Source organism: Triplophysa dalaica, chromosome 7 (assembly GCF_015846415.1).
Source record: "Triplophysa dalaica isolate WHDGS20190420 chromosome 7, ASM1584641v1, whole genome shotgun sequence".
Lineage (NCBI taxonomy): Eukaryota > Metazoa > Chordata > Actinopteri > Cypriniformes > Nemacheilidae > Triplophysa > Triplophysa dalaica.
Genome location: NC_079548.1, coordinates 25,226,192 through 25,245,300, shown reverse-complemented (window position 1 = coordinate 25,245,300; position 19,109 = coordinate 25,226,192). Strand labels below are relative to the sequence as shown.

The 19,109-nt window shown below is 34.9% G+C and overlaps 3 protein-coding genes across 3 annotated transcripts; 2 read left to right on the top strand and 1 right to left on the bottom strand.

The window, feature by feature from the left end:
* The first annotated feature begins 5,575 nt into the window (after window positions 1-5,575).
* On the top strand, window positions 5,576-12,695 carry LOC130426204 (uncharacterized). Its single transcript, XM_056752851.1, has 16 exons — window positions 5,576-5,770; window positions 6,328-6,678; window positions 6,778-7,128; window positions 7,783-7,884; window positions 7,959-8,045; window positions 8,162-8,254; window positions 8,361-8,435; window positions 8,686-8,778; window positions 8,934-9,086; window positions 9,222-9,314; window positions 9,422-9,505; window positions 9,612-9,704; window positions 9,803-9,901; window positions 10,472-10,509; window positions 10,676-10,826; window positions 11,481-12,695. Exons 1-15 carry the CDS (start codon window positions 5,722-5,724, stop codon window positions 10,808-10,810), a joined length of 1,896 nt encoding a protein of 631 aa, XP_056608829.1. The 5' UTR covers window positions 5,576-5,721; the 3' UTR covers window positions 10,811-10,826; window positions 11,481-12,695.
* A 931-nt stretch (window positions 12,696-13,626) lies between these two features.
* Window positions 13,627-16,739, top strand: LOC130426027 (MIF4G domain-containing protein B). Its single transcript, XM_056752508.1, has 6 exons — window positions 13,627-13,761; window positions 14,522-14,675; window positions 14,753-14,862; window positions 15,158-15,313; window positions 15,477-15,569; window positions 15,921-16,739. Exons 2-6 carry the CDS (start codon window positions 14,594-14,596, stop codon window positions 16,146-16,148), a joined length of 669 nt encoding a protein of 222 aa, XP_056608486.1. The 5' UTR covers window positions 13,627-13,761; window positions 14,522-14,593; the 3' UTR covers window positions 16,149-16,739.
* Window positions 16,740-17,464: 725 nt separating this feature from the next.
* LOC130426026 (28S ribosomal protein S7, mitochondrial-like) lies at window positions 17,465-19,079 on the bottom strand. The gene is made up of 5 exons (XM_056752507.1): window positions 18,902-19,079; window positions 18,606-18,797; window positions 18,446-18,509; window positions 18,196-18,363; window positions 17,465-17,906 (listed from the first exon to the last, which is right to left on the bottom strand). The coding sequence occupies exons 1-5, from the start codon at window positions 18,943-18,945 to the stop codon at window positions 17,685-17,687; spliced, it is 690 nt and encodes a 229-aa protein (XP_056608485.1). The 5' UTR covers window positions 18,946-19,079; the 3' UTR covers window positions 17,465-17,684.
* Window positions 19,080-19,109: the final 30 nt, after the last annotated feature.

Below are 19,109 nucleotides of genomic sequence, written 5' to 3'. Positions count from 1 at the left end.
AAGCAACTTTATTGTTAAGAGATCATACAGAAAACATTGAAGTTAACGCCATTCCATATATTTAAATACAGTCTAGCCCTAAACTGTACAGGAAGTGTTTTAACCATTTGGCTAAAGAATAATTACACTAAACATTACACAATAATAACTAATCAACCAACATCAACTCGTAAGTGTTATTTTCTTTGTAATTGTTGTTAATAATATGTTTAACAGGAAATACAATTTGCTTTGGCCTTTTTTAGATATTTAATAATAGTTACTTTGTTTGACCTTCATATAATGGTAAAGGTCTTCCACTGCAAACAGCCTGTAACACAACAGTAAAAGCTCAGGGCAGATCATGGTGTCATGATCCTGCCTCCTTGGTCATGGTTTTCTAGTCTAGTGGCAGGATAATGACAGACCCCTCGTGATTAGTATAGAGAGAGACCTGACATTGTTTGTTTTGACCTGCCATGCTCTCTCTCTGGGGTGTATTCCAGAAAGCAGGTAAATTTACCGTCAGCTGAACCCTGAACTAGCGGTTGATTAACCCAAACCTTGCTTACTCGAGTTATGTCGGTTCCAAAACCCCTGAAAAGAGTTAGTTTAATCAAACTCCCCAAAGATACCCAGAGTTTGCGCGCGCTCACAGAAACAACATAAAGACATTGTCAATGGATCACAGGTTTCAGGAGTCACAATGGAAACAGGCGGGAAGCTTAAAGTTTCTGACTGTAAAACAACATTGTAAATCAGAGTTTTTTCACAGAAGACTTAAATCTGCATCAGTGTATAAAACGCGGGATGAAAATCATAAAATTAAATTATTTAAGTTATGTGTTATAAAACTACAAACGCTATAAATTTATTTAATTAAATATGTAAATATTTTAAATATATGCGCTATTTTTAAACTATAATATTTAAAATGTATACTCATCATGGGTATCTTTATTACATAAACTTTAGATTTGTCGAGATGTCTCTAACTGTAATTTTAACATGTCTACTGTGGTATTTTACCAAAATTGTGTTGTGTGTATTTGATCACATTGGTAATTTTGAAGGGAGTATTAAAGCTATTTTGTGTTCCATCTCTGTATGTTTCTTAAAAAATAAACCTTTATTTGGATTCTGAAAACTGACTTTGCATTGTATCAGCTTTATTTGCAACAGTTGCTGATGTCATATTAAATAGAGATTCTTTTAATTCGAGAAACTACTACAATGGTCATGATTTTGGAAAATGAATGCTTTTCAGTACAATTCACTATGTATGATAACTAATTTGCGGCAGAGGAGGAAGGTCTGCTGTGACATGAGGTTGAGGTTTAAAATGTTAAGCCCAGTCATATATACATAAATATCATAGCCTTAATACACTCACCTAAAGGATTATTAGGAACACCTGTTAGATTTCTCATTAATGCAATCATGGTGGTTGGTCTAATGGTGTGGGGGATGTTTTCTTGGCACACTATAGGCCCCTTAGTGCCAATTGGGCATCGTTTAAATGCCACGGCCTACCTGAGCATTGTTTCTGACCATGTCCATCCCTTTATGACCACCATGTACCCATCCTCTGATGGCTACTTCCAGCAGGATGATGCACCATGTCACAAAGCTCCAATCATTTCAAATTGGTTTCTTGAACATGACAATGAGTTCACTGTACTAAAATGGCCCCCACAGTCACCAGATCTCAACCCAATAGAGCATCTTTGGGAAAGGGTGGAACGGGAGCATCGTGCATCCCACAAATCTCCATCAACTGCAAGATGCTATCCTATCAATATGAGCCAACATTTCTAAAGAATGCTTTTAGCACCTTGTTGAATCAATGCCACGTAGAATTAAGGCAGTTCTGAAGGCGAAAGGGGGTCAAACACAGTATTATGGTGTTCCTAATAATCCTTTAGGTGAGTGTATATCCCTTTCAAACACTTTTCAAATTTTCGCTTGTTTCTTTTGACTTTATTTGCTATAAGGCCATGGCTTTCAAATGTTAAAAGAGGTGGAAACGTCCTATCCTGAAAGTCTTATTTTAATCTGGAGAAAGGCCTTTCAATACTAAACTGTAGGAGGCTGAGGATCGAAAAAGACATTTTCAGGAATACAGTCAGTATGAAAAACCTTATGTCTAAGTTTTTAATGATTCAAAATTGTAATAACAATTTAAATATGTGAACAATATGCCATAGGTAATCCCATAGGGGGTCACCTAATAAAGCCTAGGAAACCTGCCAGCCTGAGAATCTAACTTGCAACCTTTAAGTTTTAAATCTGGCTCTCTAACCATTAGGCCCCAACTATCCTTGACCCAATGCATCAAATATTGCCTAATAAGTGGACAAGAGTAATGATATGCATCCCTTGGTAGCTAAAATACTTCACTACTAACATCCGTTAAATGTTGGAAATTGTAAGATGTGTATATTCATCCAGTGATATTTGGAGATGTTTTAATAAACCTAACTCAAAGTATATACCATATTTAATATAAATACATAACGTTTAACACTACCAGCTTACATTATTTTATTTAAAGATTATTTTAAAAGGTTAAATAATACAGTTAATAAAAAAATAGTTGTGAATGCTAAATTGTGATGGCTGAGATTGGAAATATAATTGTAATATTGCTGTAAAATTATAATATGTTCTACGTTATCTGTGCTTCCACGATGACTTGACACTCATCAAAGACACATGTGCAGACCACCCCTAAAGTTTAGTAACATTTCCTTAAAATGAACTAACCCTGGAACAGTTTGTTTGTGTTGTTAGCGAGTCGTGTGTTGTTTCGCTTGTTTAACCCTGGCCCTGTGGATAAAGCACATCTTGCATGTTTGTAAGACGTTGTGTCGGTTTGTATTTAGTTTAGTCTTTGTTTCTTGTTGTTATATATTACTATTTTAGTCTTGTCTTTGTTACCCCATCTTGGGCTTTTGTTTTGTTCCTGTTTTGTCCAAATAAACCTTTGTTAACCCCCTCACTGCCGCTGCCTGCACTTGGGTTCTTCTCCCCTGTTCCTGACACATGGTTTGACAGATGATAGAGGTTGTGGTGTTTCCCGGTAAAACAAACTTGTATAAATTGTACCATCAAAAGTGAATCGCAGAATCGTCATAAAATGACATCATCAATCAGACCATAATTAGCATGTTACAAAATCTTTGTGCATTATTTTATTGTTTTTGTAGTCAGACGTTTTCTATCACAATAGTGAAGGACACCTTGATGACCAGAACATTGTACTGAGATGTGACTAGAGACAGACCATGTTGACAGAAGCATAAAAACATCATCAGATGTTGAGCCTATCCGTTTTTATGACCCTGTTTTGTGTTCCTATTGGTTACTGGACCTCTTTTGTCCTCTGTGATGTCATTTCAATCTATGGACTCTGATCTAGTGCTGGGCTGCTGCTACACGTAGTGAAATGGACATTTGATTGTATCTGAAATATTCTGGTTTTAAAGTAGTCAGATGGGAAGTATCAGTGCTACTGATAAGAGTATGGTTCTCAGTTCTAGTGTAACTATGGTGCACCATGTTTCTTTGTGGAAAGGATCACAAAAAACACATTAAACTGTCGAGTTTTCCAATCATTTTAATCATATTTTTTATTCAGTCCATAGAAGGTCATTTCTATCTGAAAACCTTTGAAATCTGTTGTTGCACTCACAAGAATCGTTAAACGATCCAGCTAGATTATCTTATTATACAAAACTTACTTTTTCTATCCATAAATGAAGAAGTGTATTATTTTACTCAGATCTGTTGTCTGGTGGTCTGAGTGTTATCCCGTGATTTCGACATAAGCTTCTGCATGAAGAAACTGTAACACTTCTCTTCACTAGATGGCAAAATAAGACCTTTAAATCTATTAGGCGTATCTGCAGGTCAAAGAAATGGGCGTGTCGAAAGGTGGGGGCGTGTCGAAAGGTTTCCAAACTTAGTTGACCAATCAGCGTTGACCACACACATTCGTCATTTATTTCAAACAGGAAGAAGATCGCAATGTGTATAATGCAAAGGTTTCAAATTGTGAATTTGTGATCACAAGACCTTATAAACGAAATAAAAAAAATATCAGACAAATCTGTGTTTAAGCTTAATTGCTTAATCCAAAATTACAGTATTTCAGTCTTCTTCTGTATGTTTTTATTTACATACTAAATCATAGTTGTACTTAAACGGTAGAAATGCATTTACAGTATGACATTGTTCAACTTTTAGTTCCTTTCGAACACTAAGTTTCTTTATATGTTTTGGATTACACTTAAAATCAAATCAGAAATACGTTGGATGTTGTGAGAGAATTCTTCTGCAGATCTGGGAGCACAAGAACTAGACACAAAGGCATCAAGCTTTTGAACTCATTTATTTCAGGAAAGACAAATCCTTATATACTGCACAATATGACACCTGTTATACCAAATAAGGTATAGAAACTATGTGGAAGAAACATCTTTATATAGTGTGACATAAGACACTGGTTATTCCAAATAAGGTATAGCTAACATAGCATGTCAGACAAAAGAATGTTTAGCTTTAAGTAGATCTTCTACCTCCACTTTTAGCCAGCTGTCTGCTGAGCTAGCAGCTTTCCTCTCTGTGAGCCTTAAAACCACACATAGGCTACACTTATTCATAAATATATGTGGGCTTATTTATCTATGGGGAAAATAATATCTAACAGACATGTTGTTATTCTGTCATGACACCAAGGAAAGTAAATTATTATGAACTTGTAAAACGCTAGTGCAGTTGTAAGTGTTATTATTTTAGAGACCTTGTACCACCCTTTAAATATTAATTTTAATTCACATTTGATTGTGACACTTATCAGCTGTTCCTTAAATATCAGTTATTTCTAAATAGTTCAAATCAAATATGTGCATCCCCTGTACCTTCATTTTACTTTTACTCTAAAACGCAAAATGACATTAACACCTGTTTCTTTTCGATTTCATTTTAAATATGGTTAAGGTAATGTGATTATTTTAGTAAAGTAAACACATTTTATTGTTCAGTTTACTTTGCACAATACGGAAAAACAATTCAGTCAAAAGTACTCATAGTGCTCCAAGACGATAAAATACATGCAAGCCAGGCTGTGTATAGTTATGAAACTCTGACCGACCTCAATCAAAATGATTGATCGAAACCTTCATCAGACCAACGATTCCCCATTATGAAATGTTACCAAAACTAGACTAATAATCCTATTACAGTGATATTAGAGGCAGTGGCCAATTTGAGGTGTAGTATTTGCTGCCATCAAGCTGTTCTTGGCGGCGCTAACAGTCCGCAGATCACGGAGAACTCGCACATTAGATTCGCGTCGAGGCTAATTTTAAAATATTCACTAGTGTCTTTATAAATCATCTGCAGATTATCGTTTCATATTTAAAATGTTCGATACAACAACACCACAGTGAAAAAGTGGCTGTAGATGTAGGCCAATAGCGTTTAAGATGATGTTAAACAGGCAGCTTTCGTGTCCAATTGAAAAGACCTTTCGATACAACCAGATTTCCGAGCTGCGGCTGCGCATCCCCTGTCTCTTTAAATAACACCAGCGAAGACATGATCTGCATGTCAACAACACATTGAAAGTTACAGTAACGGTGACGCAGACGGTTGTAAAAGTTGTTTATTTATTTATGCTTGGCACCACGACAGGTGCGTGGTCAAAATAATGGCCAATAGTAAAAAAAACATTTGAAGATGAAGTTTCTAAAATGTATTTTGATGCTCATCTTCGAGATATTATATGGTATGTATTATGATTTTATTATAATTATTTTATTTCACGCGTGTAGTCTTGTGTTTTCTTTTCGTCTCCAAAGTGATTAACTTATTAAAGACATGACTATATGACTCAAAGATGATGGTATTCGCGTGTATTAAATTCTCTTTTTAAAGAGTGTTTGAAATGTTCGTTCATTGAGGAAGTCATATAACAGTAAACAGTCGATGCCTTCACAATACATTAAACGATCAAAACATGATTTAATGGATTAAAGACGTGATCAAGTAGATAATCTATAACGACACTTAATAACGCCTATCTAATAGTAATAATAATTGTAGATCCTTGTAGGAGTGATCATGTTTATTTGTTTATATTTTTCAACGTTTCCGGTCTCCGGAAGAACCTCAGAGGGAGGATTTGGCTTTTCAGTCTCTGTTATGACTTTCAGTCTCTTTAAACCCACCAGTCATTCACAGCCTAATCTAAATTATGCATAAACTATTGGTCCTAACTGTCCCAACATTGTATTATTTAATCACTTACTAGGCTATGTAATTATATATTTTTTAAACACGCAGATACTCTGGAGTTCAGTGTTCGAGGTTCAGGTCCTCTGGTTGTTCCTCTGGGAGATTCAGTTCTTCTGCCCTGTTCTGTTGATTCAGTCTTATCGTTGGAAAAGTTGCGAGTGGAATGGAGAAATACCGATTCAGAGACTGTTGTTCATCTGTATCATGATGGAGATATTAGACCAGAGGCCCAGCATGAGGATTATCATGATCGAGCTCATTTCCTCACTGACAACTTTACACTTGGAAATTTCTCTCTCATGTTAAAGAATGTGAGACAAGAAGATAAAGGGGTTTATAGATGTAAAGTTTACAGTGTACAGGGTGCTGAGAAAACGTTGGTCGAAATAAAAGATGTTGGTAAGTGTGGGTCATTTTAGATCTACTTTGAAATAGAATTTTATTTAAAATAAATGCTGAATTGACATTGCATGTTGTCATACTGTTTCTTTTTCTTAGAATATTTGAGAGTATTGGGATCAGATCATTCAGTGTATGGTGGTGATGACGTGACTCTGAACTGCTCTGTGGACTCTCACATCCCACCTGAAGACATTGAAGAGGTTTCATGGAAGAAAATAGATAAAAATGAAAACATCACAGTTCTGTTCTATCAAAACCAAGAAACTCAACCAGAATCGTCAGATGAGCGATACACAGACAGAGTTGAGTTCTTCAGAGATGAAATCCACAGAGGAAACTTCTCTCTCAGACTGAAGAGAGTCAGAACTGAAGATAAAGGACTTTACATGTGTCAAGTGTTTGCTGGACGATTCTCAGACAACACAACTGTAATACTAAAACAACTGGGTGAGTTGTTGAAGATTAAACAAACTTTACAAACATGCTGGTATTTTCAAAATAGATCGAAAGGGGTTTCATCACATGGTTCAAATTATTGAATAAAATTACATTTAGAATGTCTAGAATGTCAAAAGAGACCGAAAAGGATAATTTCTAGCCAGTCTCAAGAAATTCTCTCAAGAACTCACCAAGAGACACCAAAATGTAACTGTTACTCATTTATTGTAACTTTAATTCCATGATTTAATTACATTCACGTACTTTGAACTATTCTAAAGATCTGAATTACTAGTAGCCACAGTGTCGATTAAGCTGTTTAAAGCAGACACAAGTCCTGTGTTTATGTCAGGAAAAAAACACATCACAGAAAAAAAAACGTTTAAGTCTGCATTTTACCTGAGGTTTTTTGCATTTTTGGATATTGGCCGGTCTGTTTGTGGCAAAATCAATGCTTTAGAATTTATGAACTGAATAGATGACTCTAAGAACATTTGGTTTATATATTTAAAATTAAATAAAAATTGTGTTGTCTCACCACTAAATGCTCTATTTTGCATTAATGTTTATTCAATTGTACATACCTCGGAAAACGGTCTAATTCAGTAATAGTTTCATTTAGTTGTTTACATGTTTACACTGATGTGTGTGTTTTTGTTTCAGGTTTCTCTTCTTTACACATAATGGTATTGATTTTGTGTATTTCTGCATGTGGATCTGCTCTTCTGTTCTGCTCTCTGTTCTACTGCAGATCAAACAACACAGGTATGTTTTTATTTAGCTGGAATAAACAAACATACAACAATTTATTGTTTTCTAAAAAAAAATTTTCACTCTAGGCACAAGGCTGCTGCTTCAAGTTTGTCTTTACTTTTGTCCGAATATTCTCATATTATTGGCTTTTGTCCTCTGGGGTACTACTGAAGGTATTTCAGTTGAACTTATCTTAATCATTACAGTACATTAAACTTACAGGCCTTTTTAACTTAATACATTTTTTTCAAAATGTTTCCCTTAAATGTCTTGAAATGATTTGTTTCAGCATCTTTGTATGAGACGATCCCTTGCTGTGTGGTTAGTTTTCTGAAGCCACTGAGGTTGCTTTGGCTCACCCCATACATCATCGATTTTCCAGGTTCTGTTTATGTTTAGTAAAATTTATGTTAGTTTTTTTTATTATGATAAAATTCTAAAAAATGTTTAAATGTGTAATTATATGATTTTATCATCTCTTACTGCAGGTGTTGTTATAAGGCACATTGAGTCTTCACATGCTGATCTATATTTTCCGGCTGTTTTGGTAACCATGTATTCAGGTTGGTGATATTAATGTTTTAGAAAAAGTCTGTTGGTTGGTTTCACATTTATTCTACACTATTTATATCAGTCCAAAGTAACTGAATAAAAATGTTTTATTTCTCTTTGAGTTAAAAAAAAGTGAGGGCAATCTCATTGTTTAATATTAATTTGATGTGTAATAAGACGTGCTTTGTTTATTTAGTTTTGGTCATTTCTAATGTATATTAACAAATTTAATTATTTTTTGTTTTTTAATACTTGTTCCAGCATTGTTAGCAGAACATTTCAGAGACATAAACACAAACATGAAGAAGGTTATCTGGGTATTGCTGGTCCTGGTGTGTCTGCTCTTTATCATACGTGAGTGATTTTTGTTGACAAATTTAAAAAACATCTTATATGATTTTGCTTTACACAACCACCTCCAACAACAAAACATATTCTATGTTTGTCTCACCAAACATTTGCTTCTGTGAGGATTCTTTACTGATCTTTTGTGTTTGTTTTTGTAACAGAATGGGCTAAACGCTTTGAGAAGTTGCTGACAGCCATTGGAAAATTATGTATAAAACATTATGAAACAGTTGTAAAGCAAGCTTGCCGCTTTTTTGTGCTCCCTTCAATTCAACTCAGCATTCTGCTCTGCCATTTTGTTGGCTACTGGACAAGTAAGTGAGAACGCTCCTGATGGTGAATGAACTGATGAACATGCTCAGAACAGAAGACACAACTCATTTATTTATTAAGACCAGTTTAATTCCTCACATCTGTATCTGTATTTTCATCACATCTGTATTTTTCAGTCTCTCTCTATCTCGATAAAGCAGTATGGACACTGATGATTGTATTGAATGTGACATTAGTTTACATTGCATTATTCAGAAATGAGAAAAAAGGTAGGTTATTATTTTAGTATATCAAGTTCACATGATTTAATTGTACGCTGACTATAAACAATCTATTGTTTCTAATAATGTACAACTTTTTTTGTTTTTCTTGACAGATTATGTTGGACTGGTTTGTATACTTGGATTTCTTCAAGTGCTGTGGATGCTCATATTTTCTGATATCGTAGTCAACAATTCGAGTAAAGAATTGCTTGTTTTCTATCTTTTCCATGACATAACTAATAATTAAAAAAATACAAATAATAAAAGGAAATTAAGATAGTCAATCTTCCTTCTGATCTACAGAGTGTTGGATCAAAAGCATTATGTTCCTGTTTGGATCTGGTCTTATTTTAGTGTATTCTGTGGTACTGATGATAGAGGTCATACTTATAGCAGGTGAGTTGATGAGACTTGATGTTCCTGTACACAATATTGGCTACAACAAGATATTATGCATTATAGTGTTTGAGTTTAAAATGTGCCTCTGTCCTCAGTTAATGGTGAACGTCTGGTGGGAGATCTCAGATTTCTTGTCTTCCCCTTTGAAATCCTGTTTACCATTCCCCTGTTTATTTTCCCCCTTTTTACACATTGTGAGTATAAATTGTATTGTATATTGTATGTATCTAATGACATATAATTGATATTTTCTAGAATTTCACTTTCATTCTAGCTTTGTATTCTGCAAGACGTCAATAATGAATAATTTTCACTCCAAAGAATTTGGTCATTTATCTGACCCATCTGTTCAGGACATGCTTGCAATGGCGACCTGCATCTTTGATTCCTTTATTCCACTTTTATTTTCTTCATTAAGTTCTCTGAAGTACATTTTCAAAAAGAAAATAGTCAACATATGTAAAAAAATATATAAATATAATATAATTACGTAATATAATTTTTAGAAATAGGCCACTTCGGATGACGTAAACAATGGTTTAACTGAATACAACCAACAGAACATTTATGTGGAGATTTTAAACAAATATATTTAAGATTTATTTACATATGTGAAATTTGAATGAATAATAAAATAAATAACTCAAGCCGGAAGTGCTTCTGGACCGGTGTTTACATCTTCTGTGGTCTATAGCTTTTAATGTCTTTGGCATTTAGCACTATTTGTTTTAACTATGACTAACTCATCTGATCTAACATGTCAGGGACACCTGTCGATACAACATCTAAGCAGGGTTCTCAGGTTAGTACTGTTAGTACTAAAATATAATACGTTGTATTTAATGTAAATATAGTATAATAATAAACTATACAGTATGGTTTATAAGATGGTTACATATTGACATTTACAAAGAAAGAATTTTCCTAAAGAAGACTGATTTGTTTCAAATGTCCTCTCCTTAATACAGAACTCAGTGGAATCTGAGGGGAATCGTGCTACAAAGTGGGCCGATTTGGACCAGAACCAGACAGGAGAATCCCATGAAATTGAAACTCTGAGAAATGACACTGGGAACAGTGTGAAGCTAGATGAGATCACCTGACCTGACAGCATCTTCAGTATGTTAACTGTTTCTGCAATTTTTTTTGGTTTTGTAGCACTGGCCAAACAGTTGTATTACAAGTATACCTCTGTTATTATCTTTAATAAAAACACAAGGCCAGGTCATGACATAAATACACAGGTAGCTTACTGAAAAAGGACATTTACGTTAAACAAATGGATAAATTAGGGCCATATAATTTTAGTTTTTTACCAAATTAATTTTGTCATTCACTCATTGTAACGCAGAACAAGCAAAGGACATATTTAAATAGTAGAATAGCGCTTTCGTGATTCCAACCATGTTTTCCCACATCGCGCAGATAATAGGGCTCTTGATCGCTGTGCTTGATGCAGCCGGAAAAAAAGTTTTATTTGCAAAAACCAAATAAAAAAGATAATAATGATAAAAATAATGATGCACCATTAGTTAACCTCACACACGAACAAGCACAATGAAAAACAAACTTCACACAAACAAGCGGCTCTGTCTAATGCACCAGCCAAACTGTATCGCTTGTGTGCAACTCTATTACATTTATTCGTAGTACAGACTGATTTTTTAATTGCATGTGCAACATAAATATAAAAACTGTACAGCCCTGTAATCAGTATGTTTAACCTAAGAAGATTTTAAGGCTTATAAACATTCTCTTTGTTTGTCTGCACAGTCTTTAGCAGAGATTGCCCTCTACGAACTGTACGGTATACTTTATAAACTGACGCAGTGGGAGTTATAAGCCAGCTTCTACCATGGAAATGGGAATTGAGCTTCGCAGTGACCGGACATTCCAAAGAATCACTGCAAATCAAATGCATACTCTCTTAAACTTGTTATGTGTAATGTAAACAGGTGGTGAAGGTAAATTAACTGACTGTATTAACTGTGTAAATTAGGCCTATTTACAGGACCACTTTAATATAGGATTCATGTATTTTATAAGACTATGTCTTGTTAATACCGTGTACTTTGAGCAATTTTCGTTTTCATTACCGGTCAGTTTTCGTAGTTTTAGATTTTGCTGTGTTATCACTTTCTTGAGAATCATAAGCTTTCACATGTGCATTTTATGCTAAACCTAAAAATAACTGTGATTTAAAAATAACCGTGGTTTAAGAAAGGGATAATCCACAGCTTGCCGTGCTTTAAAGGGTTTTAATGCACGATGTGGAGGAAGCAGAGTTAATCCTTTAACGCACGGCTAGCTGTGGATAATACCACGGTAATTTGCCAAGCTAAAGTTTTTATTAATGTTAACAGTGTAATTTTCGATCAAACAAGTGAAAATGGCAGTTATTTGGCAAGGTAATTTCAAATGTAATCAAACTGACTGGACATATCCGTGCGTTAAAGTGCATTTTATAACTTGAAGGGCGTTCCGGCAGAATCAAGTTGAGTTAATTTGAGTTGAATAGTCAAAGGATTGTCTACAACAGCTTCAAAGTTCTCGGGTATAAGAAAACAAATGTTTTGAGCTATTTAATTGATGCCTTTTGTTTGAGTTGTATTATTTCTCTAAATTTTGAAGGTATTAGGAGTTGGAGATGTTGGTTAAAATATAGTTTTGTTAATATTGTGAGGATGTTAACTTTTATTTGTTCAAATAAATATAGACAATAAGATTTATCCTTAGAGCTAACAGAGATGTTGCAATCTTTTACATAATGTATTTTCTTTTTTCCTTCATGTATTTTATATACGTTTCTATATGTCTTTAAGTATTTTGCCATTTTTTGTTCCGCTAAGAATATTTTAGAAAAATACTCTTAAAGTCTTATAATCTATAGAATCATTTGCACTTAAAAAACTTTTTTATTTATATTTTTTGTATGTAGATTATATTTTTGTATATTGTAATAAATGTTTTTTGACATTCCTTTTTAAATGACTTTACTTTTGTGCTTGTTTAATGTTAAATATTTCTTCACCAGAAAATAACAACAGTTAATAATAAAACCTTAACTGCAAGCTCTACTCACAAACCAAAAACAAAGAATGCAAGAAAAGCTGTGTTTTTTTGCAATATACAGATGTGTCATTAGAAAAGACAAACTAAAAATATTACAGTTGCTGCAGTAGTTGGGTTGTAAATTATTTGAGACACTACAAACCTTTTATATTTTTTATTAATCTGTTTCAAATACACATTTTCCTTTTCTCTGTAATTCTTTTGTTGACTGAAAAGAAACACTGATACTCTTTCCTTCATTCATAGATTGGTTTTCCACACTTTTCTCAATATGTCTATCAATATACTTTTTAAACCTACGACACATTCAGTACTTGCTTTGATTAAATCCTATAATTTTGTTGAATAGCAAAATAAAATTAACAAACATGAACAGGGAAAACAGTTTAGATTTGAGAAATGATCAATTTTGGTAATCCGATGCTAGACAAGATCCTACGTATATGACATATTACAGATCCTACACAGAATTAATCCGCTAGATACATATATTACATTTATATGGGTACCAGCTCACATAGGAGTGGAAGGGAATGAGTCGGTGGAAAAAATGGCAAGACAGGGATTGAAGAAGAATGAAGTTGATATTAAGATACCAAAGAATTGAAAGTTAAACTAACAATAAAATAATTATATCAGAGTGCACAGAAATAATCAAAAATGTACCCTATTTTATTAATGTTTCTGAGAGAGTCACGTTTGATACACAGAGATAAGGCTTTTTTTTTAGATTATTAAATCTGGTAGTATTTTCCGCTGGTCTTCACACTCCACCCCAGTAGGTGGCGGACATGCACCAAAAGCTGGTTTGCCAACCGCCATTAAACAAAATAAAGAAAGAACCAACCAATCATGTAGCCGCACATTTAGAACGTCACGTAGCGAGGTAGTTCCTAGTCAGCGTTATACACGCATGTGCAGTGTTGTTTAACCGAGTGATATATGTGAATAAAACTGATTGTATACTTCCCTTAATTCGAAAGTAAGTTTTTCTCCCGACACGCAATATTTAACATAAAAAATGTCGCCATTAGGTGCGTTAGTATTGTTTACTGCGGTTTAACATATCCATTTTGCGTTATGGGTCCCTGTTTTCTTAATGTAAACAAAGCTAATGTTTCTTTACTTTAGATTTTATTCACATCACAAAGCGTTGAGACTTAAATGCAAAACTACCAGGAATTTGTCAGTTTGGTCTGCTGTGGGCAAATTAAGTTTCATCGATCTTATCGAGATATTTAATGGTTTGCTGTTTAGAAATGCAGTGCGTAGTGTTTACTAAGTTGTAAAGTACTTCTTTCTAATCCATCAGCGTCTGTGTGTCATGGTTTATTTGGCTGATGATCTCATTATTATACTGGTACATTTGATAGCAATCTGTAGTAAAACTCCTAGAATGTGTAGTGTTTTTAAACCTTAGCATAATAAATGTTTTACTACACTATAGTAGTCATTAAAGTTACAGTTTTCACTCAACTATGGCTAAAACTACTACACTGTAGCATACTGTGATATCTTTACAAAGTGTAGTAATTGCTATATAATATACTATACATTACTAGTAGTTTACTATAGTAAATTCCAAAGTATACTACTATATTTTTCATATGACATCGTTTTTTAAATATTAGATTGACAGTAGCTCTGTGTAATAAAGTCTTTAAATGTTCATTTTTATAGTGAATTCAATTTTTCATCAACCTTTTGTTATTCTCCTTCACATGTCATATTCATCATCACAGAGAAGTGTCATGGCTTGTGTAGAGTTGAGCTGAAGAGAAGTTATTCCTCACCGTCTGTTCATCTGAAACACAATGGAGAACTCATCCAAGGACGACTACAAGATCCAGTCATTTGATATAGAGACGCAGACGCTCCTGAAAACAGCCTTGAATGGTCAGTTGTGCTATAGAACATTTGGTTTTACATGATCAGTTTCACTGTCAGGCTGCTAAGGTTTAATTTCTTGTCAGATCCAGGGTCAGTTGATCTGGAGAAAGTCTGCAGTGTTATAGTGGAGCAGTCTCTGAAGGACCAGATCTTCAGCCGGGAGGCCGGACGAATCTGTTATTCTATAGTCCAGGTAAACAAACACGTTACACACATTTACAACATCACCATTAAACCTAAGAAGTGTTTTTAGGGATTATAATGGGGAGAATCACTTGTATTCATAAACTAAAATGCACTCATGTAATATCTGCAGAATTTGTTTTCCAGTTTTATTATAATTGCTTGAATGTTGAATGTTTTTCACTGTGTAAAAGGAGGTTTCTCTGCAGGTGAAAGTGCTACTCACGAGAATCTCTCCAATGACATAGTTTTGGATAAATGATAATTATGTGAGTTGTAAACCCTTAAACTGAATTCCTCCGCAGACAGAGGCCAAACAGAACAATGGGAGCTCATTTCGTCGTCATCTGTTGACCCGCCTGCAGCAGGAGTTTATAGCCAGAGAGGAGACGCGGAGGAGATCCACTCAAGACTGGGTTTGTCTTGTGTCCTTCATCTGCAACATCTTTGACTACCTCAAGGTGAACCGTCAACTCATGAAATGTGTTCAGAACTAGGTTAGAATTAAATTATCTGAAACATACAAAAAAACGTATAGGCGTGTCTAATTATAATTCAATTCATGTATACATCATTGTGAAGTGAAGTATTTGCTGATGTTTAAATCGATTCTGTTGGCTACAGGTGAACAACATGCCCATGTTGGCTCTGGTTCAGCCTGTGTATGACTGTTTGCTCAGACTGGCACAGCCGGACGCCCTGAAGAATGAGGTCGAGGTGAAGTGTCATATCAGTAACATAAGTGCTCAATTAGGTGTTTCATGAGTCATGACCAACACTGATATTAGAGACCTGATATAATACACACACGCACATACACTACCGACGTCAAAAGTTTGGGATCACTTGACAAAAATCTTTTTTAATCTTGTTTTAATGTTTGACAATTTTTTTATCCGATATGATACCGATATGGCTAATTTAACGTGCATCCCTAATATATACATACAGTATACACATATGTGATGTAATAAGCAGCCTAAGAATAAATTAAGCGAACATTTTAAAGCAGCATTTCAGTTTTTCTGAATGTACTATTTGTAGGTATGTGTTTCCTCTTTGTCTCAGGTGGACTGTCTGGTATTGCAGTTACATCGCATCGGAGATCAGCTGGAGAAGATGAACATGGAGCGCATGGATGAGATGTTTTATCTTCTGAGGGATGGATTTCTCCTGCAGGAGGACCTGAGCTCCATGGGTCGACTGCTGCTGCTGGAGATCCTGGAGTTTCGTGCGGGAGGCTGGAATCTCAGTGACACCGCTCAGAAATATTATTACAGTGAAGTTACAGACTGATGCCTCCACCAATCACGAGAGAGAAACATCAAACAGGAAGACAAAGAAATCTTAGCAGATGGAAGACTTTATTTTTACAGTTTGAAGAGTCACTTGGTGTGTGAATTGACAGTTCAAGTGCGTTCTATGGTTTGATGGCTTTTTGAGTTCTTACAAAAAGAAGCTAGATGACACACCTCTGCAAACATTCCTTTGGTCTGTAATGATGTTAGAGAGCTATCCCAGCATTCCATAAGACAAACTGTTGGGGTGTACAGTATTGCTGTTCATTTAGGATTAATGGTTGAATGAAGTTGAACCACTTTCAATCTGTTCTCTGGGAAAAATAATCATTTGTAGCCAAAGTTAGGCAGCTTTGTTCAGCAAAAAATGTGCCTTTGGTTTATATCTCTATTTTGTTAGATCTTAAAATAAATTGAAAGTGAAGACATTAGTTTCTTGTTATAGAAGCTGAATCAGTACATCTTCAGTAGGTTTGATTCACTGATGTGTACAGGGATGATAAAAATATGTTTTATAAATAAGTGTTTAATTCAATTCTAATGTTTGTGAAAACAGCAGTCTTAAACAATAAAATTATACTTAATTTCAGCTCATGGATCTCTGCTGCAGATATTTCAATGCCAAGAACATACAAGTTTTTAATATGTTTAATATGACATTTTATTACACGGTAACGGCATATACCGTCATACCGCACAGCCCATACGTTTAAAAAAAAAAAACATACTGGATGAGACATAAATGTAAGAAGACTGCATTATGTCACTATATTGGATAATTTTGTAAGGTTTCATGCCAGCAGGTTTTCATCAAATGGTTGATAATCCACTGGAAATAGACACTTTCTTAACAAACATTTTCTTACATGTGTAAGTATACATTTAGAAGTCTTCTATCACCATTTATTCGTCTTCATGTCATTCCAAACAGACACGACTTTCTTCTGTGAAACAGAGATGATGTTTTCAAACAGTTGAAGTGAATGGAAAACTAGAGCTGTTACAGTAATGTGTCATCTGCGTTATGGCTTTTTGAAGTGAACATACTGGAGTTTGTTAATGGTCATTACCAGTCTTCCTTTTGAAGTATATAAACATCCACTTTCATTGCAGTCTGGACATTCTGCTATAAACAACCCCCTTTGTTTTTGACAATAAAAAGTCATGGATTTTAAATACACGGGGGTGAGTGAATAGCATATTTCTTATTGTTCTGGTGTGCAAAAGAATGGGATTTGAAAGTATTAAAGTTTTCCATTTTCAAATAAAAGATTGCCTTATGATTTGTTTAATTATATTATACAGTGGACCACATTGTCGATTATTAACAGCTTATGAAGTTTTCTTGCTTAAGAATGAGACTTTATTTCTTTGAACTTTTTTTTTATTTTTTATACAAAGACAAACTGCATTTATAAGATAAACACTGTAATGTCTCTTATTTTTTCTGGATTAATGTCCACCAGAATTCTAGATGCAGCTAGTGAGAAGTGAGAATGTCCATTGTCTATGGGTCTAGATCGCCCCTCTCTCTCTACCACCAGCGGTAGTGAGCGTATGCCCTGTTGGCTTCAGCCATCTTGTGAAGGTCGTGTTTGCGTTTCACAACGCTTCCTTCATTAGAGAAAGCAGCCAGCAGCTCCTGCGAGAGTTTTTCATACATGTGTGTACGACGGTGTTTGTTGTCTCTGCATTCTGTGATCATCCACTTCATGGCCAGAAAACGCCTCCGGTTATCTGTGAGCGGGACGGGCACCTGCGGCATAAACAAATGACTGCAAGTCTCTGGATTTTATTGTGTGGTGGGTAACTGTTGTTTTACTGTTTTCTTCAGTGTATGACTATACATTCAGATTTATTTTAGGAAAAAGCAACAACTTTCAAAATCTCCTTTTTGTTCTACAAAAGAAAGTCATGAAGGTTTGAAAGGATATGAGACGTACATAACGACACATTTTAAATTTTAGAGGAACTATTACCTGATAGGAATTCAGTTAATTGAGTGAATGTTATTTTCAGGGGTTTTAAATCATGAATATTCTAACCTGGTAGAACTTTCCTCCCTTCTGAATACTGGCCAGACCAATAATGGGTTTGCAGTTTTCTAAGGCCTGATGAAAGATGGCGTACGGATTACACTCAATGTCTTCTCTCTGGTTTGGAGGAGATTTGTGATATTTCTCCACCTGTCTCCTCTTCATGGTCTCCAGTGTCTAAACAGGAATGAAACAGAACAGAATCGTATAAAGCATTAAATCACATCAGACATTGTATTACAGTCCATTACATCCAAACCTGTGTCACGATTCCTCTAGCAAGGATTTTATTCCCATCCTGCATCATCATGTTTATAAATTTGCTGTTGAGGAGTAGAACAGATAATCCACGTGTTAAATCATTTATCAAGAGAGAATATAAAGCTGTGATCACATTTACTGCTATTAATGTTATTTACCTGATCACAGGATCATCGAAAGGAGAGCTGGTGGTGTTTGATAATGCAGCTTTTATTGGTCTCACTGTTTTGAGTTCTCTCAACTCTTTCTGTTCAGGACTGAGATCTGATTCTGGAACACTGTGAGCATCTTTACTGGGATCAGGATCCAGATAGTATGGATTATACCGACTCCATCTCACGAAACACAGACTAAGAGAGATAAATAAGAAAAAAACAGAGATATATTGTACCAAAACATATCAGTTATAACCATATAATTAAAATTCGGAATGATCGCAACAAATAATATTTACCTTGATGTCCAAGGTTTCAATAAACGCCCGACGGAGGCTGCCATCTTTAAAATGATATAAAAGACTAGTCTTAGGTCAGTTTGAGAGTCCCAAAATCTAATCTTAACCGTCAGAGGAGGATCGGAATAACTGATCTCAGAGCAGACGTTAAACCTCACTCTGCCCTGTCGTCACAGGACCTCTGTCGTCTGCTGAAGAAGGCTGCCTG

What these genes read in the sequence shown, in the direction of transcription:
- LOC130426204 (XM_056752851.1), top strand. Translation starts at nt 5,722, where the DNA reads ATGAAGTTTCTAAAATGTATTTTGATGCTCATCTTCGAGATATTATAT. An exon ending in CCTCTGGGGTACTACTGAAG is followed by an intron (nt 8,046 to 8,161) that starts GTATTTCAGTTG and finishes GATTTGTTTCAG; the next exon opens with CATCTTTGTATGAGACGATC. An exon ending in TTTTGTTGGCTACTGGACAA is followed by an intron (nt 9,087 to 9,221) that starts GTAAGTGAGAAC and finishes TGTATTTTTCAG; the next exon opens with TCTCTCTCTATCTCGATAAA.
- LOC130426027 (XM_056752508.1), top strand. Translation starts at nt 14,594, where the DNA reads ATGGAGAACTCATCCAAGGACGACTACAAGATCCAGTCATTTGATATA. An exon ending in CCTGAAAACAGCCTTGAATG is followed by an intron (nt 14,676 to 14,752) that starts GTCAGTTGTGCT and finishes ATTTCTTGTCAG; the next exon opens with ATCCAGGGTCAGTTGATCTG. An exon ending in ACATCTTTGACTACCTCAAG is followed by an intron (nt 15,314 to 15,476) that starts GTGAACCGTCAA and finishes TGTTGGCTACAG; the next exon opens with GTGAACAACATGCCCATGTT.
- LOC130426026 (XM_056752507.1), bottom strand. Translation starts at nt 18,945, where the DNA reads ATGGCAGCCTCCGTCGGGCGTTTATTGAAACCTTGGACATCAAG. An exon ending in TTCGATGATCCTGTGATCAG is followed by an intron (nt 18,510 to 18,605) that starts GTAAATAACATT and finishes ACTCCTCAACAG; the next exon opens with CAAATTTATAAACATGATGA. An exon ending in CTAGAGGAATCGTGACACAG is followed by an intron (nt 18,364 to 18,445) that starts GTTTGGATGTAA and finishes ATTCCTGTTTAG; the next exon opens with ACACTGGAGACCATGAAGAG.